This window comes from Pipra filicauda, unplaced genomic scaffold (genome assembly GCF_003945595.2).
Source record: "Pipra filicauda isolate LSUMZ 115617 unplaced genomic scaffold, ASM394559v2 scaffold6_size6359152_pilon, whole genome shotgun sequence".
Classification (NCBI taxonomy): Eukaryota; Metazoa; Chordata; class Aves; order Passeriformes; family Pipridae; genus Pipra; species Pipra filicauda.
In genome coordinates, this window is record NW_024104865.1 from 3,303,175 (window position 1) to 3,331,149 (window position 27,975).

Consider the following 27,975-nt stretch of genomic DNA (forward strand, 5'->3'; position numbering starts at 1 on the left):
AAAAAATTCAGATCCTTCAACATTTTTTCCTCCTCCTTTAATATCCATAGCAAATATACTAGCTGTGACTCCTCAGTTTATAGAACATGGATTAAAATTCCCAGAAACTTACAGCTGACTGTGCTACCCTAAAGCACAAAAAAAAACCCACCAAAAAACACAGTCTCCCAAAAACAGATCAGGCTACAAAGTCAGTACCTTTTATTTTTTGTTGAAGCCCATAGATTAGGTAATTTCTTGTGACAGAGTTAGTTTCTGGTCAAAGATCTGTAAACTCTAAGGCAGATTACCAATAACCACAAGTCTATCTTCTGGGGTAGATGAAAAACTTTCTCTACTTCTGTTAAGTATATGGGCTGAGTCCTTAATTAGGGCTTTGGACAAAGTGTTATCGTAGAAGCCACTAGTGACACTACAACTAAGTTCTGATCCTGTGGTAAGAACTCCCAACGTCTGTTCCCCAAGATAAAAATATCAAGTTGTTGTTATGTATTGTTAAGCATTTCTCCCCTGCCTCAGAAGTAGTAGTAAATAAAGTTCATTGTACAACAGATACATAACTCTGTGCTTTATGCTAAAGAGCTCTATTGCAAGTGTGTTGTATAAATACAAAGCAAAAATGGATACTGTTCCAGAAACTGCATAAACATAAGTACCAGAGACAAAGACAGATGCAGGTGACATGGGACAGTGAGACAGTATCAGCACTTGAACCAAGTATCCTAACCTGAGTCATGTTTTTATTGCTGTATTTCAATGTGTTTTTCTTAATAGATCCACAGATACAGGGGAGTTTTAAAAAATATCAGTTAATTGATTCTGTAAGTTCTTAAGGGAATTGTGCAAGGGGCAGCAATAGTGACAGCTGATAGTTTGAGAATCCAGCAAATTAGAGACAAGAAAGAAAAGCTGACATCTTGACAGAGCAGATTAGGAGATTCAGTTGGGGGATTTACACACATAAAAAAAGAAGGCACACAGTTTGAGTCTAACAAAGCAAAGAGGAGATGTGGAAGACGTAAGGACAGCAGTGACAACACCAAAGCAATTGACTGAGGAAGTAATCTCCACAATATCATTCTCAGTAGAGTGAGCAAAGAAGATAGACTATGTCAAAGCCCATTAACAAACAGATGCTGCAGTTATCAAGAACAATTTGATTGAAGCCTCAACTTTCAATATGTGATAGATAAGGTCAAAAGTTTAAAACTGTGTAAAGAGAAACTGCATAATGCAGCTTGAGAAAAAGCACCTAGAATAGGGTCTAAACTATGATGCCAATGCAGATGATGCCAATTTGTAAAACAGTTTTGTTTTCTGATAGAAGTCAATAGGGTCTTATGAGGGGCAACAACCCCTGGAAGAATGAAGAAAAAATTTGTCCCATATGTCAAGATGACTGGGGTCTAACTCACAAGAGCCACAAAGCACTGCACTCACTGCGTGATGTGTGAGACAGCTGGGGCAGGACCCCATGAGGAACAACCTCTCTCTCTGTTCTTCCACAGACTTGCAGTGCAAACTTGGATTTAACCCCTAACAGCATTTTCTTACCACGAGATAGTCAACCTCTTTTTGAGGAGCTCAGATATAGTGCTGTTATGATGAACATGATAGAGAAGTTTGTATTTCACAGATACAAACTTTAGCTACCATCAGTTCTCTACAAACAACTGGTGGTCTAAAATGGGACCTTTCCTGACTAAATGGATTTGAACAAGCACAAGAAGTCCTCAGTTTTCTGAGCTTATAGTTATGTCTGCAAAGCACAAAAAGCTTTGAGCAGGCCAACACATCTGTGCAACATGGCACAAAGACAGTTATGTAGATCTCAGAATTATCATAGTTGTATCAGTGTAGTGCTGAGCCCAAGCTCAGAATTTCCACCTCTCAGCTAAATGAATTTGCTCAGGTACAGCTCCTTATGGATTAATCCACAGTGCTTCTGGATCTAGAACCAGATCAGGTATTTGCTTACATGCTATAAATGTTCTTTGGTTTCAGAGCTACCACCTCCAAGAAGCCAACAGGAACAGTGAGGTGAAACATAACTGCTTGAGCTTAACTCCAAGTTCCAAAGAAAACTGAAAAAGAAATCTTTTGGCCTTTTGTCCCCATCTCACTGAACCACTGTCAAGTTAGAGGTTTGTAAACAAGTATACACCTGTAATTATCTCAATCCATCGTGTTTGTTCAGCAGCATAACTAGTTCTGCCTAATTTTGTATTTTTTGGTAGCTTTTAACATTGCTATGGCAGAATCTAACACTGATAGCAAATCAGCACTTTCCTCTCTTATTTCCTAACTAATGCAACAATTTTCAAGTTCCAAAGGTCATTACACAAGACAGTTAAAGATAACTAGACTCCATAATTCTGATAAATCCTTATTTTTCTACTCAAGCTTAAAGAGACACACACCCTCAAACTCTGAACCTCCACATTTCAAGTTATTAATATTTTGGCATTTTTGGACAAAAAGTTGGTTTAAATAAAGAATATTTTAATGATTTCTCCCCAAATAATGACAAGCACAAAATAAGTTTTATATATATATATATATGTAATATAGCTAAATTGGCTGATCAGTATTATCAAGAGCAAAAGATGCCACACAAGATGTCTTCAAAGCTAGCTAGTCATCTGACAGGCCTCTCTAAAAAAAGATCTTCATGTTCACTAGCAGAAACATTACTATAATAGCAAGCACTCTTCAAATTCCAGCTGCCAGAAAATATTTTAATTGAAAACTCTCAAACTCCTTTGACACTGGCTGTGAGATGTCACATAAGTATTCAGCTGTGAGGAAGAGAAGATCACTCCAGATGGAAGAGCTCAGATTCAACATCTTGATAGTGATACAAGATCATTTTTGGAGGGCTTTTTCAACCCAACCCTGTTCTGACCAAATTGCTATGATCTGATAAAGGACCACTGCTGTCCAAATACGGAAGTTGGCTTTATTGCCCATGACATTAAAATAGCAAATGCACTTGCTAGCAAGAGGCAGCCAAAGGTCTACCTCAATAAGGCTTACAGATTCATGAGTATAAATATAACTTAAACCGGTACAACCACAGTTGTCACAGTTTGTGAGCAGCTTTCCAAGACAGCCCTGTTCCAAGGCATTTCAGAGCTTTCTCTAGTGGCTAGATAAGGATTATTGAAAAGTCTGCATCTTAGAGTAATAGTTGCATCTGTCATACATTACGAGGAAATCTGTGTTTGTTCAGGGCTTAGAAATACACAAACTTAGGACTGCTACTACACCTAAAACTCAAGCACTCAGTTTACAGTCACCAGGGTCCCTCAAAGTGTGTTTTCTATGTCAGCGCACCACAAGGACTGTCATCCTTTCCTCCCTTCCCCCTTCAAAAGCCATGTGAGTTGGCAATCAGTACACCTGAATGGACAAAAAATGTGACCCAAGTATTTTGCAACTATTCTATATTATGGTATAATTACTGTATATATATATATATATATATATATATATATATACACACACACACTCTTCTATAGTATAGAATAGCTATGAGATACTTAAGTCATATTTCCTTGCAGTGCATGATTGGCACATTGACTAAGATGGATACAAATAACTACAATACCAACAATCACAGTATCATCACAATTCTTTTTACTGATGTTAGCATGAATATGTTAAATTAGAGCAACCAGATATGGAATCTTCAGGTGAGTACACATTTTCTTTCAGTGTCTCCTGAACAAGGTTTAACATAAAAAAAGCAAACTGGAAGCCAGAAGACAAAGTTGAATTTTTACTTGTGTAATTAACCTGCTCCATGACTTTCACATGTTGCTGCTTTTATATTTATAAATTATTTTTACCTTGTAAAGTGCTTATGCTCACCAAATGTAGAGGCCAACAGAAGAGTTCTTTAACTGCATATATTGAACTCCAGACACTCTAAAATAGTGCCTCATGAGCAGCTGTTCCTAGTCAAATAGTTTCTATCATTTTTATCAGCAGGTCTACCCCAAATTGCTGGCAATTTCCCCCTCTTTCACCAAAAGGCTAACATGTAACAGTATTTGTGACAAGCAATATAGCCTAACCATGATATCTGTAGGACTTGGATGGCACACTTGGGACACTTATTTCTACTTTGTTCTATTTCTAAAAATCAGATAGATTTACTGGTACTAAAGGAGGACAGCAAGGAGCTTTAGTCTTGCATTAGCACTGCTTGGTACAGTGCCCTCTCCTAGTTATACGGTAGGAGATTGGCAGCCAGTACTCCCATTTGCAGGATATACTGCCATACTGTCCATACAATTCTGTTCAGGAATGATCAGCATCCTGCACAAACACCTCTTATCTTAATTGTGTGTGTCTCAGTACAGTCAATTCTTCCACCAGCTTTGCTTACCAAGCCTCTTAGAAGAGGCCCTTGCCACACCTAAGGTTTAACGAACTTGACCTTTTGAGGAACTCACCAGCAAGGCCACTCACTCCAAGGTGCTATGTCTTTTTAGCCCAAGATGCTCCAAGGCACTTAACTGGCCATTGTTTTGCTACCACTGCTGCCAGTTACACTTCACATACTAAGGATGCATCACAGCAGCCTGTTAGATTAAGATAGAAACTAAAGGATCTTGCCCGTTCAAACAAACCACAGTTCTTACCTGAATCTCCTCAGTTTCATCCACTAAGAGGAAACTCACTACTTTCTCTGTCATCTTCCTTCTCTTGGTCTCCTCATCCATCCCCTCCTCCTCTTCCTGTTCTTGGGCTTTGCCAGCATGGTACACAGTGACAGGGTGCTTCCTTCTGTTCCCCCCAGCATGTGTTCTCTTCTGACACTCCACACAGAGGTTGATTTTGCACACCTGGCACCTCACTGCTGCTACTTGCCTCGAGCCCGTCATACTGGCATGCATTATGTTCCCATTGGCACCTTTGCAGGAGTCACAGTACGGGACATGGCCGGGTCTTATACGGGTCCGTTCGTGGTTCCGTAACCTTTCTGGCTGATGCAGCTCTTCTTCACAACGCTGGCACTGTAGGCTCCTGCACTCGTCACACTCAAAGATTGCTTCATCTGTCCCACTGCAAACATAGCTTTCCTGGCACAGGAGTGTCGTGTTCTGTCCCTTCTCTGCAGTTTGCGTGTGAGCACTCATCTTCAGATTTCTTTAAAGCAATGTTTTTCCCTCCTGTTTCTGTTTCAAACAATGATATGTGTAAAAGTCAGTTGCAAATTTAGTATTTTCATAAAGGAAAGAAACACAAGAGGAGTGTTGTCTGTACTTAATTTTAAATAATTAATATATATGTTTCTGTAAGCTTCAAACACTGACCTGCCTCACGGGAAGAGTCTTTTTAAGTGTTAATGAAGTTTTCTTTCTCCAAAATAAACTTAAACAGCATGGCTGGTTTCATGTATTACTATACCCAAATGCCAGTGTACATTCTTTCTCTGCTTAGCTGTCTCACATATTTTCAGCGATGAGAAAAACAAAACCCAGCCTGGTGCACTTCAGCAGGTACAGCAAGTATTTCCCTGAAGCAGAGATCGGAGGGAAACAGCTGCTGACAGAGACAAAAAAGGCATCAGAAACACACAAGTGCATATACATATACATGTACACACACACACACAAAAGGACCGTGTCAAGACTAGAAAATTCTCTGCTTTCACTCCACAGCTAAGCTCCTCCTTCAGAGAGTTTACAGTATTTATTTGCTGGGAATTTCCTGATGTGCTTCGCCGGATAAACAAAAATCCGCTCTCTTCGTGCGCTCCTAATAACGCTGGAAGACGATTGCTACCGCGGCCAGGCTTGTCAGAAGACGGATTTCCTCCCTCTTCCTCAGCGCCCCAAGTTGCCAGAGCCAGAGCCCCGAGCCCAGCGCCCGCCGAGGGCAGCCTGCGCACCCCGCCGCCTCCTTTGTCTAGACCTGCTGCCTCCGGGCCGCGCGGGGCACCAGCCCTGGGCCGCCTCCCCTCCTCCAGCCAGCGCGGACGCCCCTCGCTCCAGGATGACCCCCTCTGCCGGCCGGCCCCGCAGCCCCGGCGCCGGGCGGGCGCTGCCCCGCGGCGGCCGCACTTGTGGCTCGGCCGCCCCCGGGGGCGCCGGGCGGACCCCGCGACCCGCCCGCGGTTACGTAACGGCGGTGCCGGCCGGCGCCTCCCCCCGCCCGCGCCTACCTGGGGCTGCGCTCGGCGCCGCGCCGGCCGGAGGGAGCGAGGGAGCCCCCGGGTTCCTCCCGCCGAGCGGCGGCAGCGGGCGGGGAGCCGCGGCGGGGCTGCGAACAAAGGCGGCGCGGCGCGGGGCGCCGCGAGCCGGGCTATTGTTTACAAGCCGGCGGCCACCTTTCTTCCCCTTCCTCCCGCCGGCACCCGGTGACTAAGGACTCGGGTCCCGGCCGCCGCTTCCTCCTCCCCCCCGTCCCCTCCGCGCCCGGGGGGGGTGTCCCGGTTCTCCTCCCCCAGGGGCCGACCATGCAGTCGGGGCGCCCGGGGGGACTGAGCAGAGCAGGGCAGGGCCGGGCAGGACCCGCGCCCGCTCCGCCTGCTCCCCTCGTTGTCAGCCGGGATCAGCTGATCGCGGGGAACTTCGGGGTTATTTTCTCACCGCGGAGACGGGAAGGCGGCGGCAGGAGGCGGGGCGGCGCTGGCACGCCGGGAGCTGTAGTCGGGGGGCCGCAGCGCCCCGGCCCCGCCGCGGTTGCCGTCGGTGCAGTGCCCGCGGTGGGCAGGCGGTACCTCCGGCCCTTGCCATGGCCCCGGGGGTTTCTGCTCCCCTCGTTTTGTGTTCCATCTCCGCCTCGCACCTGTCTGGGTCCCCCGAGGAGCTGCGCCGGAGGAGTGTAAATAGGCCCCAGCAGGGTTTGAGAGCGAAGCTCTTTACTGCCACTGCATGGAGAACAACCAAGCGGCTGCTCCCAGGCCTCCAGGTTTGGCAGATGAATAGATCGCAGTGTCCACTTGGCGCCCAGCTCTCATGGGTTTAAACGAAGTCTTGACAAGGAGAGCCACCGGCCACTGTCATTGCGACCTTTTTTTATATTTTTTCATGACAGTGGCCTCAACCAATGAGTGAACTGCTGCCATTTATTTAGCTGGAAAAGAATGCACATCTGAAATAGAGGCACACATCTGCCAAAAAATGGCAAATTCACAATCACAAACTGGAGCTGTGGGAATGGGTTGTGGATGCCAGACAGAAATGGTCAATGGAACTGCACGGTGAGGAAATAACCTTGGCCAGTAATGGCTCCAGTGAGCTTTTGGCTCATGGTACTGGCTGGAATAGGTATGATGCTACAAGAAAATGATGAGTTATTTTTTCATTGGCTGTACATGTATATGAAAGTATATGATTTAGATAATATGCAACAGTATTTTTGTTGTAGTATAGCCAGTGCACAGGGAATTTCTCTTCTAAAGTAGCAAGAATTTTTGGCTGGATGCTTGGATCAAATGCTTCCTCACCAGAGGAAGGACATGGGCCGTTTCCCTTCAGTGGACTTTTCATGTTGATAACCACTGACAGGCAGCTATAAAGTGCCCCTTCTTTGGTCCCCTGCTTTGGTTATAGACAAATAATTTCAAGAGGGAGCCAAATTACATAACTGGATATCCATGTAGAAGGCAGTGGTTGCAAGTTTACCTTTTCTAAGTTGAACTACTGTCATTTCACAAAACTAAGTCAGCAGGTCCAGTTACCACAAAAATGTGGCACTGGTGAAGTTCCTAACACTAGGAGTGACTGACGCCCTCTGAGAATTCAAGTGTATTGCTGAAGTACCACAGAATATTCTGTATTCTGTGAATGTATTCACAGAATATTCTGAGTTGGAAGGGACCCAGAACTGTTGAGTCCAACTCTGGCCCATACAGGGACCAAACCCACAACCTTGGCACAACCATATAAGCACCGTGCTCTAAGTACTTTTGTTCTACTAGATTCTACTATATATATTTGTGTAGGCATCTACATGATTTAACTATTTCTCTCCTATGCAGTTTAGTGATGATGAATGAATGAAGGTTGGCACAGTAACTCTCTTCTCTGTTCTCTTCCATACTGTTATGATAATGTATTTTCACTCAGTATTATGCGTAAAAGATTAAACAAAAAGATTAACAAAATAGACTGACATCTATGGAATACAGTATTGCTGAACTAAATGTCTTTGGAGTGAAAAAAATCCTAAAAAGTGTATATAATGAATACATATGAGATAGAAACTTTTTAATCTCACAGTGCTATTCACAAGGAGCCAAGGATTGCAATCACTGAGTCTGGCATTTAAGGGATACTCCTCTAAGTGGCTCTATTTAGACTTGTAATGTGATAGAGGGAGTTATTAAAGAGTATGAGGAAGAAAAGAAGAATGTGACTATTAATTTTGTGGTGTTAAAAAAGTACACCTGAAGCCTGCTCTGTTGAAAATATTACAAAATGTACAAAGTAGTTATTACTTTCTGATAAAGCCTAAACCTTCATCACCCAGTGTTTCCTACTTCTCTCTCTTAGTAAAACTGCAGCACTGCTCCTCCTGGAATAGGAAGAGTAGATTTAATTTCTCTTTTTAATTGCCCTCCTTATAACCATAGATTTGGTTTTGTTATACGTCAAAAATCAACTCGGTCTGTTCCTTGAAAACAAATTTTACTGATTTCCATTAGCGTAACATAGCATATGCTGAAGAGAGAGAAACTTGCACTGATTAAAGCACATAGGCAATAAAGATCCAAGTGATTAGTCACAGTGTTATAAAGACACTATCCTTCTCCACTGTGGCAGATCCTTTTCACACACCATTCTGGAACTGTGAACTGTTCACCCAGAAAACATTTATAATGTTGAAAGGCATATATATATAAAATGTTTAATATGCATAGTCTAGAAACAACATGACCCCTGTACCCTGAGGTGCTGCTTACCATGTTTGGGATGATCTCTGATGCTTGAAATGCAAAACAATTTGTAGACATAAAAAGCACCTCTTTTCATTTTGGCCTCAATACTAAAAGCCATATACTGCACTCTTCTTCATTGGCTTGAGCATGAAACTCTGGAGTTTTGTCCTAGTTAGAACAGCTGGGACCAGTTCATGGGTGTATGGGTATAACCCAGAACTGTGTATTCTATAGCCTTCCGTGCCATTTCCCAGAAACTTATCAATAGACCATTTACACCCTCTGCCCAGAGCAGCATGACTCCTCAGGCTATAAACTAGCTGTTAAGAGGCCTGGGAGAGAGGAGGGTGCCTCCTGTCCTCACACCCTTTGTGGAACTCCCCGCCCTGAGGCAAGTACTGGGCATTCCTGCCTGAACTGGAGAATATATAATCTTGGAGTCTTGGAACTTTTGGAACCACTCTTGGGATCCAGAGGAAGACTGCAGACCACCGCTCTCAACCAGACTGCAGACCACCACTCTCGACTGGACTGCAACCACCACCTTTCAGCCAGGCTGCAACCATCACTCTTGACCAGACTGCAACAGCACTCTCACCAACTCCTTTTACTTTGGACTCAGGGGGCCCAAAGAACACCACTCTCTTCATGCCCCAGGGTGCTGGGTTATACATTTGGGTTTTGTGTGTTAAAACCAATTGTTTGTCTGTATAATCGTACTTATTATATTATTTTATTAAATTGTTATTCTGATTTATAATCTCTCTTTTGGGTTGAGTTCATTTCCCCTGCTGGTTTACCTTTAAACCAGCACAAGTTTGCAGCAAGGAACTGAATAAAGTGAAGTGCAGTCAGTCTCTGGAAAGGGATCTCAGTTTCATAACTGAAGGGTAAAAAGATAACATGGATAGGTTTAGTGGTAGGTAATTCCAAAATTTTATAGCAGAAAGGGGAGAGATGTGAAAGTAGCTACATTTGTTGGGTGCTTCTGATGCTGTTCTTCCTTGATTAGGAAGGATCCTGGAGGCTATTCGGCTAAACAAAACAGATGAACATGTACACTAGGAAAGCCTTTGCAATGTTTCCTGTAAATACAAGCTTATTACAGCAGTGCAAGTGAGTTTGTGTTTCACATTTCTTTTTCAAGCAGGCAAAAGTTTCAGTCTGAGACAAGAGCATAGAAACAGAAGATTGAAGATTTTCGCTATGCCCTTTCTCTTTTCCTTGGTTTTTATAGATATGCTTATAAATTATTTTCAATATTAATAGTAGTCAGTATTGCAGTTATTAAGTTTGTGTTAGTTAAAGGGAGATATGCAGGCTGCTTGGAATAAGCTGTAATTAATAGAAAGTAAAAAGGTTGTTTCTGATTGGGGGAAGGAATTGCATTCAAACTTGCAGTATTTCCTAAATATGCTACTGCTAGAATATTTACCCTTACACATCATCATCTTGTAATGCAAGGTGATGAAGAGGACCTCAGTTGTCGACTGTTCAGTAGCATGTATGACATTAGCCAGATAGTTTTAATCTGCTTTGTACTGAAGAAGTCAGTCTGCTTCAAATGTTTTTCTTGCCATTACAGGTGGAAGAGATTTTGTCATTCAACTCTAGTCTTCAGAGCACTTTTGAACAGGGGAAAATGTAATACAGATTTTTTAAACAGCTTTATGCACATATGTTTATTTCGTGGTCTACTTCATAATCATCTGTGAGATTGCCTTCCTTTCATTCACAGTCACTTCCTCTTTCCTTTTGCAAATCCCTGCCATCATTGGTGTGACTCCAGCAATTACTGTCTCACACATAATGTGGAGGGAAATTGTACATTTTAAATTGTCTTTTATTGTAGTCTAAATGCTAGAAGTAGGTCGGGGAAAACAACAGTTGTAGACCGTGGCTAGGCCCAACAGCACAGTGACATCTTTCTGATGAGCTTACAGCTGCTTAAGACACTGGTGTTTGCTCCTCTTGCTCTGTAAATCCTTAGCTTTTTTCAGCAGATAGAGCCTTCCATGAAAGCCAACCATATCCTGAGCTGCACCAAAAGCAGTGTGGCCAGCAGGCTGAGGGAGGGGATTCTGCCCCTCTACTCTGCTCTGGCCCCACCTGCAGTTCTGCATCCAGCTCTGGGGTCCTGTTGCAGCAAGTCCAGAGGAGGGCCACAAAAATGATCAGAAGGCTGGAGCACTTCTTCTATGAAGAAAGGCTAAGAAAACTGGGGCTGTTCAGCCTGGAAAAGAGAAGGATGCAGAGAGAAGTTATTGCAGCCTTCCAGTACCTAAAGGGTGCAAGAAAGATGGGGACATGCTTTTTAGCAAGGCCTGCAGCAATAGGACAATGGTTTTAAAGGAGGGTACCTTTAGACTCATCATGGCTGGGCTTTGGGAACGAAGATTAGGGAAAGGTTTGTCACAAGCGCGCTGGTGGCTAAAAAGTCCAATATGAGACAGGCATGTCCAGTTGCAAAAGGCACAGCAGAAAGACTCCTTAGGTGGTAAATTCTGCAAGGCACGATTCTTTCTGCGTTGTCTTTTCACAGTGAGGGTGGTGAGACAGTGACCCAGGTCGTCCAGAGAGGTGGTGGATGCTGCATCCCTGGAAACATTCAAGGTCAGATTGGGATGGGGCTCTGAGCAATGTGATCTAGTTGAAAATGTCCCTGCTCATTGCAGAGGGGCTGGACTAGATGACCTTTAAGGTCCTTTTCAACCCAAGCTATTCTGTCATTCTGTATCTTTACATCTACCAGCTGTAAGACTTCTTTTCGTTGTAGCTTTCTAGGCCCTTAAAATTCGCTGAACACGGCTAAAACACGCGTTCTCTCCGTATTAACAACCTGCTTAAAAGCAAGAGGAGTATTTACCACGCGGCTGTGCCTGCGGTGCAGCCCGTCACAATCGGGTCGCAGCTCAGCCTGGCCAAGTGGTCCAGTAGGACGGGCAGAAAGGCGTGGAGTCGGTGACACCCACAGCCGGCGGCTTTCCCGAGGCTTTCCAGGGCCTCCAGCCGCCCCATCCCCGAGTGGCGCCGCTTGACCTCAACATGGCGGAGCTCGGGGCCGACTCCCGGCCCCACTCCGCCTGGCCGCACCAAAGATGGCAGCCACCCGCCTGCCCTTTCCCTCCCCCATCCTTTTATTCTCCGCCGCTCTATGGTCGGCCGCGTTACAGCCTGGGCGCGCGGGAGGGCGCTCTGGCACAGCCGCCTCTGTGGCGGCGCGGCGCGGTGCATGCCGGACCGCTGGCGGAAGGGGCGGGTCACATGACCCCGCGCGGCGCGGCGGCAGCGGCTCGGCGCGGTGTGTTCGCGGCCTAGCGGGGCCTCAGCCGGCCCAGCGCCTCCCGCGCCATCCCGCGGATCCCGCTCCGCAGCGAGGGGTAAGAGGCGGCGGGATGCAGGGGCATGAGGGAGGGCCGGAGGGCAAGCGGCGGTGGCGCCTCCGCCGCCCGCTGGGCGGAGGCGCGGCCGGGGCCGCTCGGCCGCGGCGGGCGCTCGCTGGGGAGGCGGCTCGGGCCTGGTCGGGGCGTGGAACGGGCGAGCGGCCTCGGGGCGGTGCCTGCGGGGCCTGTTCCTTCCTCTGCCGCTGGGACGCGTGGGAGTTCCTTCCGCCGGCCCGGAGCCGGCCACGGCGGGCGGGGCGGGAGCGGCCCCGCGGGGGCCGGGGGAGAGCCCATCGCAGGCTCGGGATCAGGCCCTGCGCTGAGCTTTGCCGGCGCCCCACGCCGTTCCCTACTCCGGCCGGGCCGCCTTCGGCTGTGAGTGGGATTTTTACTTTTCCGCGGTGGGGAAACGGCTCGCGCGATGGAACGGTTTTCGACGGTATCGCGACAGAGAAGTTATTGTCCTTAGTGTGGACGCGGGGGGTGTTCTTAAAACACGTGTTAGCAGCTCGTGCATAAAGGAATCAAGAGGGATTCAGCCATGTCAGTAACATTTGTATGTGCCCACTGCATGTTTTTCTCATTATGTGTTTTTCCACTGTAGAAGAAGACCTTTGTCTACCTGAAGGAAAGTAGGGTTTTGTTTAAACCCGAGGAACGTCCTGAACACAGCTAACTTTTTTTTTTCCCCAATAGTAGTTCTTAAACGGGCTTACAGGAAATGAAATTTCAAAGTTGGATAGTTCTCAGTCCATTCCAATTAAAATGCAGGCACACGGATTTTTACTATTTTTTTTTTCTGTGGCAGAAAATCATTGCTTCAGGTATTGCATTAGCATTTATGGAGGTGGTCCACAGCAAATTAGAAGGAAGAACAGGACTGTTTCTTACTTTCCCAGTAAAGGAGTGGCATTGTACAGAGTGCTTCCCATTTCTCTGCTTCTCTGCCTCTGAGTGCCCATTCACATAAAGGTTGTAATGCCACAGCCAGGTTTGTGTTTTGGGAAGAGTTAATAGCCAAGTTAGAATGGAGAGTCATTTATTTGACTGAATGGGGCTTTATATGGGTACAGAGACACAGAACTAGGACCTAAATCAAATATCTTAAAGTACTGATGACATACTTAATGGATCCTAGGTAAAGGGCTTTTGGACTGAGCCTTTCATTTGGATAAACGTGTTGCTTCTTGTGTTGCTTCATAATAACAGTTTGGGATGCTACTATCCCGTGGCAGTTCCTGAATACTTTCTAGATCACCTCTGAAAAATGAGCTTGAGCAAATATGAGAGGTGGTTTTTCTTTTCAGAAATATATATATATACTTAGGAAATCTATGATATGTTTTGTCTCTCCCTGTGTCTGTTGTGTTTAATATTTAATCCTTACTTAGCTTGCAGGCAATTTTGGAGAAAACTGTAGGGTCTGAGAAAGCGGTCATTTTCACTGGGAAAACCAGTTGGCTTGAAATAGATGATTTTTCTTTTAGGGAGCTTTTTTTTGGTGACAAGCAGTAATATAAACAGCACCTTCATTGACTGACAAACCAGGAGACTATTTTTAAGTGTCTTAAATATCTGCATATCACATAGAGACTGATGCAAAAGTTTATTTGATAGTACCGACTGTAAAAGATTGGTTTCTGGCATATGTTTTTGTCAGTTGCTTCTGAAAATGCTTTTGTTGCTCAGCTGCACCTTTCATGACACAAAATGGGTAAAATACTTTGTCATACGTTAGAGGAAGTGATTATTCACTCTGTTGCTGTCTGGGTATTGACATTAGAATCAAATGTGAAAACATTGTACAATTCTTAGTAGCAATTACTCTAATTCTTAAAAAGCATTAAAAACATTTTTATGTGTGAAAGCCTTTCTGTAGGGACATTTCAATGAAACATAGTAATATGGACATAGCAATTAAATGTCTTGGTGTAACAGCTCTTTAGTGTGTTACTAAATAGCATAGTGTTACACACTTACCATAGATGTGGATTTTAGCAGGCACTCTTGGAATAATCTAAATGTTAATAGCTTAATCAAAGCCGGACTGTAGTTCATTTAAAAAAAAAACCAAACCAACAACATTTCAAGTGAGTTTTGCGCTTACTGCTCCCTTATTTGTGGGGCCATCCTGCACAGATATTTTGTGAAAATATTGAAGTAAAATCAGATAAAGTGAAATCAAACTGTGTCAGCCATACTGTCACTGCTCTTATACTTCGTTATGTATTCTTATAACATATGAAGTTTGTTTATGCATTAAGACCTGAGGGTTTTTACAGTTAATTTTAACTTTGTTTAGTATAACAGCAGTAAGTATTGTAACTGTGTTTCATGGGGAACTTAACTGTTTTGAAAATGGTGAATATGTTTTGCAAGTTTTTAAGTAAGAATATCCTTAGAATATTAACCCTGTGACACTGGTAGAATTATGCTGCCCTGAGATAAAGTTGTCAGTTTAAAATACATTAGTTAGCAGTGATTTTTATTAAACTTACATTCTGTTTATGACATATCTCTTCACTCCTTTATTTAAAAAGTAAAGTCAGTCAATAAAACAGAAGACTTAAAGAATAATTTGGTTTAAGAAGAAATTACTACATTAACAGTGCAGCCAGACCAGTACAATCTCAGTCCCCTTTTATTGGAACTTTTGGGAGTCAGAGATAATAAAGAAGAACAGGGCAGCAATGTCTGAATGATGTTGACCCTTGTTTCATAGTAATTGTGAGTTCTCTGTAGTCTCAGACGGTTGAGTCCAGCACTCAGGGCAGCCCTGCGCACTTGCTTTGCTGTGCGTCAGAGCCAGTGCGCTCCTAGTGGACAGAGCTCTGTCCCAACAGGGATTGCACCAAGACAGAATTAACAAGTCCCAGTGGATTTTACCAAACCTTAGAACCATATGGATAGCCCTGTACTCTCTTCAAGTTTCAGAAGATTGGTGCAGCTGACTTTGCATGGTACTTGGTTCCTCCAGGACTTACTAACTCAGAAGAGCAGTGTACGAAAGCAACTGAACTCCTTCTGGGGCAAAGTTGAACCTGGAATATTGTAGCTGTATTTATGTGGCACTTGCTTTAGTTAGTAGCTTCGGCTGTTTCTGAGCTGGGTCCATGTAGAGTAAGCTTACAAAAATGGCCCAAGGCTTAATAACATGTGCACCTACTTTACTGTGTTAACTCGGATCGAGGGTGTGCTCTTGAAGGAAGTCTCGCAGTCATCATCATCACTTGGGAAACTTTTATTTCACATTGGTTTGCATACTTCAGTGGATGAGCTAGATTCCTTTTGGAGGAAAATATATTACAAAATGCACCCTTACATGCAAATGGGTGAACCACCCCAAAACATGTAGTGTCGACATTAGGGTCTCAACTCCATTAGTTTTGTTTAACAGACTTGCTCCTGTTGCATTGCTCTGCTTGCTTGCACAGACATAGTCTAAATTGACTACATACAGAGACCTGACACAAATCCATCATTTTGGGGGCTAAAGATTTCATTGTTTCAGTATTTTCACTGACATCAGGCCAGTTGGCCACTGCTTTTCTTTCTCTGGTATTTTTGTGACCACTGTAATATTCACTCAAATTACACTCTTGCTTAAAGAGCTGCTAGTTAAAATGCAGCTGTCAAGAATGCTGCTTGCATTCAGTTTCACTTGAGATAATACTTCCGCAAGCAACAGAAGTTTTAAAAATATCTCAGGACTATTTAGTCCCTATTTACACATTTGAATAAATTGGGGAAATCTGAAGTTCACCATATAGAATACTGAGACAGCAGTGAATGTATCAGACACTGATCAGTGAATTGTACTGCCATAGTAGTAGGACAATCTGCAGAGAAGTTCAAGATACTGTTCCCAAGATGTTTACAAGCGTATTCTACCTTGATCCAGCTTAGCATCTTCTAACTTTTCATGCCTAACCTTTGGTTTCTACTTGTTTAGAAATTGGATGTCAGAGGCCCCTCTGACTGTTGTAAGAGTATCTACATTTCTAGCGTGTTCTGTAGCTCCTGACAGAAAAGAATGTGCTATGCGGTTCCCTTCATTGTAGCATCTTGGGTGCATCTTCCTCTCTCACCCAGATCTCTCACTTCTCCAGTGAGCAGTTTTGATCTTGGTATCTGTTGATCCTCAGAGCTTTCATAATGGAAATAGAATTAAACTGTTCTCTCTGCTGGTTTCACATTAGTAGTTAAATATAGTAGGGAGAAAGAGACCAAGGCTTTCTTTAATTCTGGTGTTGATCTTCAGTGTCACAGAAGTAGAGGTGCGAGGATTGGTCCATGCAAGAATTAAGTTAGTAGCAGGGCAGCTTTCTACATATTTAAAATAAGTATTAAAAAAATATAGGGGGCGGAGGGGAAAGAACAGTGTTTTAAGTGAAATGGATTGTTGAAGCCCTATGGATAATTGTGTTTCACATCATCTAACTAGGCGATTGAAAGACTAAATTTGTTCTCTTCTTACTGCCTTGTCCCTTTTATGCAGTAAATAATAACTTTGTTGGCTGCTAAATCTTTGCTTTTTAAATTTAAACTAAAAAAACCCAACCAATTTCTCTTGTGTGCATATGTAACATCCACTGAGTACAGTATGTTTCAGCATCTTTTAATTCAACGAATTGTTTCACCTCTTAGTCCCTAGGCTTTTTTTTCATTTGCTTCTCCAAAATGGTGGCTCAGATAAAGTGCTTATCAGTGAGAGAAGGGAGTGCACCTACAGGCAGCCTGGATAATTACTTCCCCAATTGTTCTTTGTTTTACAGACCACTCCTTAACATCTTGTGTACCTTTGATGGTGTAACACTGTTGTAGCCTATTTAGAACCACCTCAGACCCAGTAGCTTATTGCTGTACCATCTGCCCTAAAACACCTTTGAATCTTGTCTGTCTGTCTGTCAGCTTGCAATATAGATAAGGACTGAGAGCCTTAAATATCTTAATTTTGTGCCTTTTCTGTTGGCTGTTTTTGTACGTGTGTGTGAAAGTTTCAAATAGTGATACCAAGGCAGATAAGGGAGTTCTGTTCCTTTCCATACCATCCGAATTTCAGATTCTAGATGAATGTCAGCTGATGTGCAGATAGTCTGAAGAGACAATAAATAGTTTTTATAAAAATAAAATGGCATACATCTTTGCTGCCTTTCTTTGCCTATGCAGTTTTAAAAATTCAAGAATGACAGGAAGGAAATGTGTTTTTAGGCATATGGAGTCTAAGAGAAAGGGGAGGTTTTATGTTTATTATATTACATAAAATCTTTATTGAACTGTTGGAAGAATGCTTGCATTCACTCTCTTCTTTCTTCTACCATCTTAGATCTTTTGTCACAGGAGCGTTCATTGTTTTGCCTAATGAGGTGTTGATAAAAGCCCTTTGAGGCCAATTAATGAATGCCATCATCACACACCTCATGTAATGGATGTAGTTGTAAGTGTGGTTTTGAATTAATTATGTGATAGGATTATACATATGTTCTTAGACCAGAATAAATAAGTTCTGATGTTCAAAGGTGTTATCAAATACATTTGGGTTTCTTTTTCATCTGTTCCAGTGCACTATATACATTTATCTCTCATAGTTGTTTCCAGAGTCTGGGGGAATAAAGTTTTCCTACATAATTCTCTTGTAATTTTTTAGCTCTTTCAAAGTACCTACTATTATGGTAGAGTACTGATACTAGCTTTTACTTCTAGTATTTAAGACTGTCATTAGTGGCTTACTCTTGTACATGTATGGAAGGCACATCTGTCTTCTGCAAAACTTTTTTCCAGTTCCTTGTGTGTTCAGTACTGCCATTGTGTTCATGCCTTGAGGAAAGCATGAACGCAGTGATACAGATCTGTTGTACGTATCAGAATTTTGCTTACTGTAACTCTCTTTCTCAAGACAACCTGCTTAGTTTTTGACTCATGGTTGGCTTGTTGGAAAGCATTTGCGGTGAAGATACAGGACTGTAGGTTGTAAGGTAGTCTGTACAGTCCAATGAGAAATGCAAATATTTGTGCAGACAGCTAACTGGATTCTTGTGATAATGTGTCTTTGTGATTCCTATCCACGTGATCCAGTGTGTTTGCAGTTCCTCTAGCGCTTCCTCACTGCAGTGTGAATGTACGTGCTTGCTCGGCAGCATTAACAGTAACCGAGTTTAGATTTTTTTTTTTACGACTGAGGGCCAATCTTTTTTGAAGACTTGACTGTGTAAGGTTGCCAAAATAATACTGGAAACAAGAATGCATGCCTCCTTAGTTACATTAAGGGTCATCTTGAGGTTTTTGCTATTGGGTGGTGTCTGTTTCAGAGTCAGTAACATAATAATAACTATCTGAATAGCAAATGATGTTGAAATGATCTTTACTCTCCATGGTAGCATGTTGACTCTTAGCTCATGGGCTAATGTCCAAGTTGTGCTCTAGAAGATTTGTGGACTGGGAAGTTAAAAATAGATCACAGAACTCTCTTCCAAGCTTTTAACTCTCTCTGTGCTAGAATTTGGGGAATCTCCCCAATGTCATCATAAATACAACTCCCATTAATGCTGAGCATTGGGATGTCTCAGTTCTCTCTCTCATCTTGTGCTTCAGTTGTATTGTCTGTGATCATTTCTTGTACAATAGCACTACTTCCTTTATTGAAAATATATTACAAGATTAATTTTGCTTTCAAATACTGCAAAGTTAACTTTATTTTAAAGAAACTGTACAAACTGTTAAATGCTCTTTATTGGTATGAGGAATCAGATACAGTTTTGTTTTTCTCTTCATTCCGAAACACTTCTCTAGAAGTGCTGTCTACTACATTTGTAGCTTAATGAATAGTTGGGGGAAAACAAGTTAAAAATAGTTTTAATTTGGAGTTGAATGTCTTAAAGATTGAAAATAGTTATGGACACTTATCATATGCCCTGCTTTTGTAATTTATGTTTGGGAACTGACTGGTACAAGTTTTCTTTTCTGTCTTTTTTGGCAGATTGTGACTGCAAGAATGTCTTTTCCACCTCATTTGAATCGCCCTCCTATGGGAATCCCAACACTTCCCCCTGGGATCCCACCTCCACAGTTTCCTGGCTTTCCTCCACCTGTACCTCCTGGTAAGTTATATTAGTGTATGGAAGTGTTGTAGAAATAAATTTCCTTTTATTATTCTGAATTGTTTAAAAAGTTACTGGCTCTTAATGTATTTCAAAACTCTGATTTGTGGATGTTACAGTTGAGTTTCTGGTTTGCCCACTGATCATGTCATGTGAGCGAGCTCCTTTTGGTCTACCAAAAGCTGTTTACTTTTGACCAGAAATGAGACCATTAGAAACAATACGGGACTTTGTCTTGGACCTTCATCCAAGACTGAAGCTAAGTGGTGATTTTGGTTAGCATTAGGTGTTCTAAGAGCCACTGTTTTGGCAGTAGACTGTGATTTTCAATTCCTTTCACTTAAGCCATTGTAATAGCCTTTGGATACTCTTGGGTACATTGAGTACATGTAATGTGAAAATACAGGAGTAACTTTCAGAGAAGGTCCAAATTGTTGCATTGTTTTTCTTTGCTTTTTTTATGTCCCACTTTCTTTTATTCTGTTTCTTACGTACTTTCCTCCACACATCTTGCAAACTTGCTGTTATGTTCTTCATTGCTTCTAGTCTTCACAAAATTATTCCCATCTTTTTGTCTTTGTTCTGTAAGATCTGTAAGATCAGCCTCTGCTTTTTGCATTGAGACTAATTTCTTGTTCTGGAACCACTTTTTTTCTGTATGTGGCCTATATGGATGACAGTGACTGGAGGCAGGAGGCCACAGAGCGAGTGGGAGAAGGGAATGCATCAGATTTACCTCTTTAAAATTTGTCACAAGGGCTGCAGAAAATATCTTCTGTCTGTATGGTCTAAAGTTGTGTTGTACACAAGTGTTTTGTAGACAATAAAGGCATTCAAAAACCAAATGGCTGAACTACGAAAAGATTCTGCACATCCATTTATCAAGCTAATCTTTACTTGCATTTATTTTTCTCAACTTTTTTCATCAGATCTATGAGCTGTTATCTGTTTTCTGCTAAGGCAGAGTTCTTGTTCAGATAGCATCCTGCCATCAAAAATTTCAGGTTAAATTTTAAAACCATACCTCTTATCTTTACTAGCTCCAGTTTATATATACTAGTGTAAAACACCAGATACTTTAAAAAATAACTTTCTGACAAATATTTTTAAATGCCTGATAAATTTTCTTCTCTGAACAATTTTCTGCTTAACATGTGTGACATAGATCTTTTTGTTCTCTTGCTGTGTTTGACTTTTTATATAAATAGTCTTGTGTTAGGATTAGGAATCTGAAGAGTGGAGAAGCCTGGTATCAGGTGAGAATAAAATTTTTCTCTGCACACTAGAAACATGATTTGCTTACCTGTGCAGACAACATATTTTGACATATAGAGGATATGGATCTCGGTTCTTAGTGTAAGTGCATCCGTAGAGTTGAAAATGCTACAGAGATTTTATGAACGTCTACTCTGAACTTATTCCATACATATGATCACAGTTTTAGTGGCTTATAGTATTATTTTTCACTAGCTGTTTGGTCAAAATTTCATGTTTAGCCTATAATTTTTTGAAAAGTTTCAACTGCAGTAGTTTGCTATTATAAGAATGAATTTAGGGAAGGTGTTTTGTTTTGCTTAAAAATATTGTTAAAAACAAGAAGTTCTAGCATTTCCACATCTCAGTGTGAAAGATTTGATAAGAAACAGATCCTGACAACTCTTGTCATCTCTGAAGATTATTGGATACCATTAAGATGTAAAAAATTCCAGTTTGTATGTCAGAAATGCTGTAGTGGGTCAGACCTGCAGTCCATACAGACTGATGCATTGTCTGGGCAGTGGGACTACAAAATGGTATTTTGGATGGGTTTGTATGCCCATCTGCTTTCTCAGTCTGTTCCCTCATACAACTGTAGCATGAAGGATCTTAGAATATGATCTTTCATTTGACCTTTATCTTTTTCTAGGCCTGTCATTCACAAATACTTTGGTGTTTTTTGACCTTGCTAATACTGTCCATTTCCACTATCACCTCTTACACCAAATTTGAGAAGTTCCTTAACCGCTGTGTAAAGTGCTACTCTATTATTTTTGTCTTTAAACTCATTTCCTACTTAGTGTCCCTCTCCTGCCCCAGTTCTGATGTGGGAGTTAGGTGAATTGTGGTTTGTGCTTTTGTACACCTTAGCCACGTTCCATGTCTTGCTTCCAAACCTCCACACTTGAAGAGTCCCAGAGTGTACAGTATTTCATAGTAAAGCAGCTGCTTTACCAATTAATTCATGTAGTTGCTCTTCTCAACCTAAGGCTGGGTGGTGTTCTTGTGTTGCACAGACCAGGTCTGTAGACTGTTGTCAAAGGTGTAGGTGCACCAAGCTTTTGTGTAGCAGTTAAATTATGCCTGTGGTCAGTATGTTTGGTGATGATGCCCAATATTTCGGTGGATTTTTTGGCTTGTGCTGAGCATTGGGCTGATAGTTTCATAGAATTGTCAGTCATAACACAAGTATCTTTACTAAGATGTAACTTTAAAATCATTGTGATAATCATAGTTGTAATACTTATAGGGCTGCACAATTAGTCTTGTCTGGGAGTAGTTGTTACCATCTGTGAGATGCCATGGTGCATTAAAACTGAGAGCATGAGAGAGCAATACACTTTTGATTCTCTGAGTGGCTTGGAGGGATAAGAGGTAGTATGACTTTCATATGAAGGGACTGAGGAAGAGGATTGACTGCTAGAGACAATAAATTAAAAAAACAACATAAATAAAACAAAACAGGAGTGGATGAGAGAGCTGAAGAGGGAGGAGACTTCTCCTGTCTGAGGAGAAGTGCTGTTTCAGGACTACACATGAGAGAAAGTGGGGGAACAAGTCCAGGAACAGTAGGTTGCAGAAGTTTAGTTATGAACAAATGGAGAAAGGAAGGATCAAAAGGTAAGGATTGAGAGGGGGGAAAAAAGATGAAAGCTTTTTATAGAATAAAAAAAAAAAAAAAGGATCTCTACAGGCTATTTTCTGTGAAGGACATGAGATTGACTTCATTGTCTGTGTCTTTACTGGCCAAAAAATAGTTTTGATGAAATCCATTCACTTAATATATTTAACCTCCTCTGGCAGCTGGCATGGAAAGATGAACAGCCTTTCTTACAATCAAGTATTGCCTCACATAATAGTACTTAGAGCTGCCATTGAACTTGGTGCTGTGAAAGAGGGGTATCACATGGTTTCATCTGATTATATATTGTTTTAAATTAAGTGTTAGAGACTGCCAGTCAAGTATTCAGCAGGTAGGGAGTTTCTCAATGGAGGTTTTTTATGCTGCCTTAATTAAGCTATTCCATAAATAGTAGCATGAAGCTTGATGCCATTCTCTAGAGGACCTCATCCTTAAGCTATATGCAGAATTGACTGTGCTGTGTGAATTGTGTAAGTCAGGAATGGAATTATCATCTGTAGGATATCAACTGCTTTTGCTCTCTATTTATGGAATTCCCTGCCGCGTTCACCACACCGCTACCTTCTCTGAAAATAGATTTGTTTGCGACAAAGTTGAAATGGTATTATGAGAAAGCGACCTGGATGCCTGTGGTATGTTAGTGTACCTAGACGTTGTTTGAATGCTTAAGGAATTACTGGTGGTCGGTACTGTGAAATTCTCATTTGACCAAAATTGCTCTCTAGTTTGAGATTATATCTGCAATCAGTTAATTTGTATTCATTAGTTATCTCAACAGGGCAGACTAAAATTAATGTCTTGTCTTTCTCAGGGACCCCTATGATTCCTGTACCAATGGGCATTATGGCTCCTGCTCCAACTGTAAGTATCACAGTGGGGATGAGATTATAACAAAATCAAATGGAGAATAAAACTTAGTAGATGTCAACAGTATTTTTGTTTTGCTCTGTTTCATCAGAATACTACTATGAAAGAAAATGCTTCATTTTAAATGCAACTATAATGCAAATTTTATGCTAATTTCTGACCTAGACAAAGTTTGAAGTAATGTCTGAAGCTGCTAACTGCAGAGGTGAAGCAATTGTTGTTCTTGCAAGAAGGTGTACTTCTCTCAAATACATTCGTTGAGGCTTCACCTTTGGATCATGTGTGTACGTGCAGTACAGCTAAATCAGTGACATTCCAGGTCTCTTGCCCTTGAGTTTGTTGCCCTAACATAGTACCCTGAGGGTATCACCTCATCCAGGTTTATAAGGCCATCACGCAGCACTGCTGAGTTGCCCAAAAGTATGTGCTTTGAGAAGCTTACACATAAGCTTGCTTTCTCCTTGTTGCAGGGAAGGAATAATTGCATGTTATACTCATCTATGGAAGAGCATAATGAAAGGTCTCCGTGTGTCTTAGCAATTTCTAGTTGGGAGGTTTATGATTTTGGGGCGGAAAAAAGCACTCTTTAAAATTTGAAGGTTACTTCTTGGCTTCAAGGTAAATTACCATTTCTGCAGTTTTGCAGAAGTGAAATCTCCCCAAAATACAAGGTTGTTTTGGGGTGTTTTTTGATAGCTTGTATTATCTCCTACTGGAGGATATATTCATGGTAACCAGTCTATATAAGACAAGGATACTGGAACAAATGAATTATTTAGTTTTGTGAATAGAGTAATTTTTATTAAGTGACACTTCTAGAAGGATATTTTGAGAAGAGAGACTCAGTGCATATGTACCGTTAAATCCTAGGGGAAAGGAGAGAAGTGCAGCAAAATGGAGCAGATGACATGCCTGTCTCTGTACAGTTATTTTACAGATGTTTGCTTCTTAACCCAGAGAGGCTTTGGGTAGAGTATTGATTAAATAAAACAGTAGTGTTTATTCACTGTGTGAGAGCTTGAAGACCTGTACCATGTCCATTGAAGCCTTTGAGTCAGAACTACTTTTATATTTGTAGCTTACTTTTTACACAGTTAGGTAAGGTAATTCAACTTCCCAGTGACTCAAATGTTGCAAATTAGTTATTTGTATAAGAAATAATACCTAACATTACTGTATGCTTATCTTGAGACCTTCCAGTAGCCATGTTCAGGTACACCTTTTGTTTTCTGTCTTTGCCAGAAAATGGCAATCTTTTTTTGTGTTGTGTAAAGTTTTAAGGCCAGAACTGCTTATTGGTGTCTTACTCTGTAAGCCTAACTAAGGTTCATATGAAAATTTAATTTTGAAATAAAGGTACATGCCCAAGTCTTTTGTCTTATGGATTTAAATAAAGAAAGAAAGCAATCCGATGCTTTATTTTACAGCCTTTTCTCCTCTTTTTAGGTATTAGTTCCTACCACAGTGTCCATGGTTGGAAAGCATTTGGGAGTCAGAAAAGACCATCCTGGCTTAAAGAACAAAGAAAATGATGAAAACTGTGGTCCCACTACCACCGTTTTTGTAGGCAACATTTCTGAGAAGGCCTCAGACATGCTCATACGGCAGCTTCTAGCAGTAAGTACAGTGGACTGCTTGTTAGGCTGATGAATGAAGTAATGACCCTCAAGCAGTGTGTTGTATATGTACTAAAAGCAGAGCTATTCCCAGTCACTGGAATAGCAATCCACTATGCTCGAGTTGAAAGTCAGTAAGCGAAGAGTACAGATTTTTTTTATGCTGTAGATGTCTTTGAATGTAGACCTTTTATATTTTTGGTAGTGTTTACCCTTTTTAATTTTGCCATATTTTGCAAAAAAGCTTTTGCGATGTTTTGAATATAAAATAATATTTATTAATATTTATCTTTAATGCAGAAATGTGGCTTGGTTTTGAGTTGGAAGAGAGTGCAAGGGGCATCTGGAAAACTTCAAGGTAACTGTTCATACTTTTCAAAATCTTTAGACAGACAGACTCGTGGTTTTACTACCTAGTGGCATTTTAAATATCTTGACACATTGCTATCCTTAATAATTTTACATTTTAAGATACTGTATATGATAGATAACTGCTAAATACTTTCTGTTAGTGAACTAGTATTTTCTGGAATTGAGAGAGAATGAAAAAAATAAAATTGAGAAAGATTAAATGGGAAAATGTTGAGAGCCTAATTTTGCTCACCTTTCTGTTCTGAGACTAAATGAGGAGGTTTACACATCCCTGAGGAAGGCTCGCCACTTTCGGCTTTGGAGGCTACTGTTGCAGCACTGTTACTAGTCACTTCCTTCTCTCTTAAGGAGGTTTTCCTGATGTAGAACTAACCTTCCCTCTTGTCAATTGAACTGATTTATTTTTTCTTGTGGCCTTTCTCCAGTGGATACAGGAAACAATTTTGGTTACTGTTTTTTGCTGTTAGTATTTTAATATCTTCCTAGGGGTTTTTATTTTCCTTTTAAGGGTGTAATTCAGTTCCTTCAGCTTTTTTAAAATATATCAAACTTAGTTTATTTTGCTCTCATAAAATGCTTTTCTAATTTAAAATTTTCTGTAACTGTTGTGAAAAACCTAGTTTGAAATACCTGTCCCTCTAGGTTAGCAGTGAGCTGTTGATTAATGCCCTTGGTCTTCAGACAGTTGCAAATCCATCTAAAGTGCCTTATGTACATCATGTAAAATGCATTTCTGTGTCAAAGGACAATTGTCTTTGATGTACAAACACAATCATAGAATAGTTTGAGTTGGAAGGGACCTTTCAAAGTTCATCTAGTCCAACTCCCCTTCAATGAGCAAGAAGATCATCAACTACATCAGATTGCTCAGAGCCCCATCCAGCCTGACCTTGGAAGTTTCCAGGGATGAGGCATCTACAATGTGTGTATCGTTTTCACCTTATTTACTGCACCATTAGTTGCATCAAAGATTAATGCAGTAAGTGAACTTTCTGAGTTTTTATGATGTGTACTCCTGGCTTTTAAAAAGGGAGTGCCTATGTTCCAAGTTTATTATTTCAAAACACTTTTTTTTACACAGAGTAAATTACCTGAAGAGCTTTAACGCTTTTACTTTTCATTTTAATCATCCATTTCAGCCTTTGGATTTTGTGAGTACAAAGAACCAGATTCCACACTGCGAGCACTGAGACTACTCCATGACCTCCAGATTGGAGAGAAGAAGCTGCTAGTCAAAGTTGATGCAAAGACAAAGGCTCAGCTAGATGAATGGAAAGCAAAGAAAAAGGCATCTAATGGGGTATGTATATAAATGTGTGATTTGCATTCTTTTGGTGGAGTGTCAATGTAACATACTCACTGGATCAGATTTCAAGCATGTTTCTTAGTTTCTGCTCTTGTCTCTGCCCTTAATAAATTTTAGGATTTTGCCAGAATCACATTAATGAGTCTGAAGATATGTTGAAAGGCAGAGAAGTGTAAGCTCTTAATTCCACAGTTTTCAGACTTATCTGTAAGCTACAACTGCATCTCTAGAATTAATTCTGAAGTTCATTCTAAAGTGCTGTACCTTATGATTCCATTGCTTCATTTTTGTTTAGAAACTCTTGAAAGTGTATAAACTCTAGAAGTGGTTGTTACTGTGTCAGTCTGTAAATTGGATGTCTGAAGAGAATTGAAGTTTCTTTTCCCCTTCACTGATGATCTTATAGAACAAATCATCGAAAAGGAAAAGAAGTAGATCATTCAGTTGAAGATGCAGTTATCAGACAGCATGTTTCAGACATTTAGTAGATGGAGAAATTGCTTTTGTACCATTCCTTTTTAGAGCTAAGGATCTCTCAGGGAATAATTACAGGTATTTGGTATTTTGAATTCTTGTAAGATACAAAGGTAGTTAATTGACAAATTTGCATTAAAATTAATTATGTCTGTTTCTTTGCTAAAATAATACATTTCACACCACAATCAAGTTGTTGAGTTTGGTCTATAACAGTTTTAAAATTTTGCATGTGTCTTAAGCTAGCTCTTAAAACAATTTCCGTAAAATGAAAGTGAGAAGAGGCTCTTGTTTAGAAAACTTAAAAATATTAATCACACTATAGCAGGTAAAGTTTTAAAATTCCAGTTTGGAATATTTGGAATATTTGAAATAGTGGAAACACAAGTACTTTTATTTCATGTTACTTAACCAGAACTAGAGGCATAATGATGACTTGAGGTACTCGATGTATCTTTGACTGCATACCCAGTGTGTGGGATTGAATGCAGTGGCTTCGAAAAGCAGAGCGTGAACTTCATGGGCTTTGAATGGAGTACCATACTAGCTGTTAGCCTGGGTCTGATTTGATTGCCCCTTTCATTCCATACTTCCTTGTTTCATGTTGGCATCACCTGTGATACTGTGCTTCACAGCTGATGTTGTAAACAAGCTTAAAGTGGAGTTCTTGTACATCTCCTTTGAATTTTGTTTTCTGTGAGCCCCCCTGTGGGTTACAATCAGTTCTGGGGGATTGATTGTAATGAAGTGGAGGGTACTGTTTATGGCTTTTCTGAAGACAATGGTATGAACCCATTCTGTTGAACTGTAGAATGAGATTAGCTCCATGTTTTTTGTTAGGTTTTGTTCAGTTTGTTCGGTTTTTTGCGCTTTTTTTTTTGTGGTGGTGCAAAGAAAGTCTGTGAATTGCTGAGGAATACTGATGAAGTGTATTGTAATTGAACTGCTTGCAATACCTGCTTCATACCATCATTGCTGTGCTGGTGCCACTTGGATCCAAAAGTTGCAACTTTTTTCTTTAGTATTTTTAATCAAGAAATCGAACATGTACACTACAACACAATT

At 41.1% G+C, this 27,975-nt stretch overlaps 2 protein-coding genes across 5 annotated transcripts in view; one reads left to right on the forward strand and one right to left on the reverse strand.

Moving 5' to 3' along the window:
- The window catches only part of ZFYVE1 (zinc finger FYVE-type containing 1), a 31,831-nt gene extending 25,277 nt beyond the window's left edge, over positions 1–6,554 (reverse strand). Inside the window, exons 1-3 of one of the 2 annotated variants that reach the window (XM_027749197.2) lie at positions 6,176–6,554; positions 5,325–5,553; positions 4,650–5,186 (exon numbers count right to left, since the gene is read on the reverse strand). In XM_027749197.2, coding sequence (XP_027604998.1) covers positions 4,650–5,147 — 498 coding nt within the window. In that variant the 5' untranslated portion in view covers positions 5,148–5,186; positions 5,325–5,553; positions 6,176–6,554. Of the gene's footprint in view, positions 1–4,649; positions 5,187–5,324; positions 5,557–6,175 lie in introns of both variants that reach the window. The other variant, XM_039389079.1, reaches the window with a different exon arrangement.
- A 5,615-nt stretch (positions 6,555–12,169) lies between these two features.
- RBM25 (RNA binding motif protein 25) overlaps positions 12,170–27,975 on the forward strand; it is a 34,145-nt gene continuing 18,339 nt past the window's right edge. For 2 of the 3 annotated variants that reach the window (XM_027749180.2, XM_027749170.2), the window contains exons 1-6: positions 12,170–12,276; positions 19,256–19,376; positions 23,087–23,136; positions 24,589–24,759; positions 25,059–25,116; positions 26,270–26,430. In XM_027749180.2, coding sequence (XP_027604981.1) covers positions 19,271–19,376; positions 23,087–23,136; positions 24,589–24,759; positions 25,059–25,116; positions 26,270–26,430 — 546 coding nt within the window. In that variant the 5' untranslated portion in view covers positions 12,170–12,276; positions 19,256–19,270. Of the gene's footprint in view, positions 12,277–12,573; positions 12,655–19,255; positions 19,377–23,086; positions 23,137–24,588; positions 24,760–25,058; positions 25,117–26,269; positions 26,431–27,975 lie in introns of those variants that run through there. The other variant, XM_027749188.2, reaches the window with a different exon arrangement.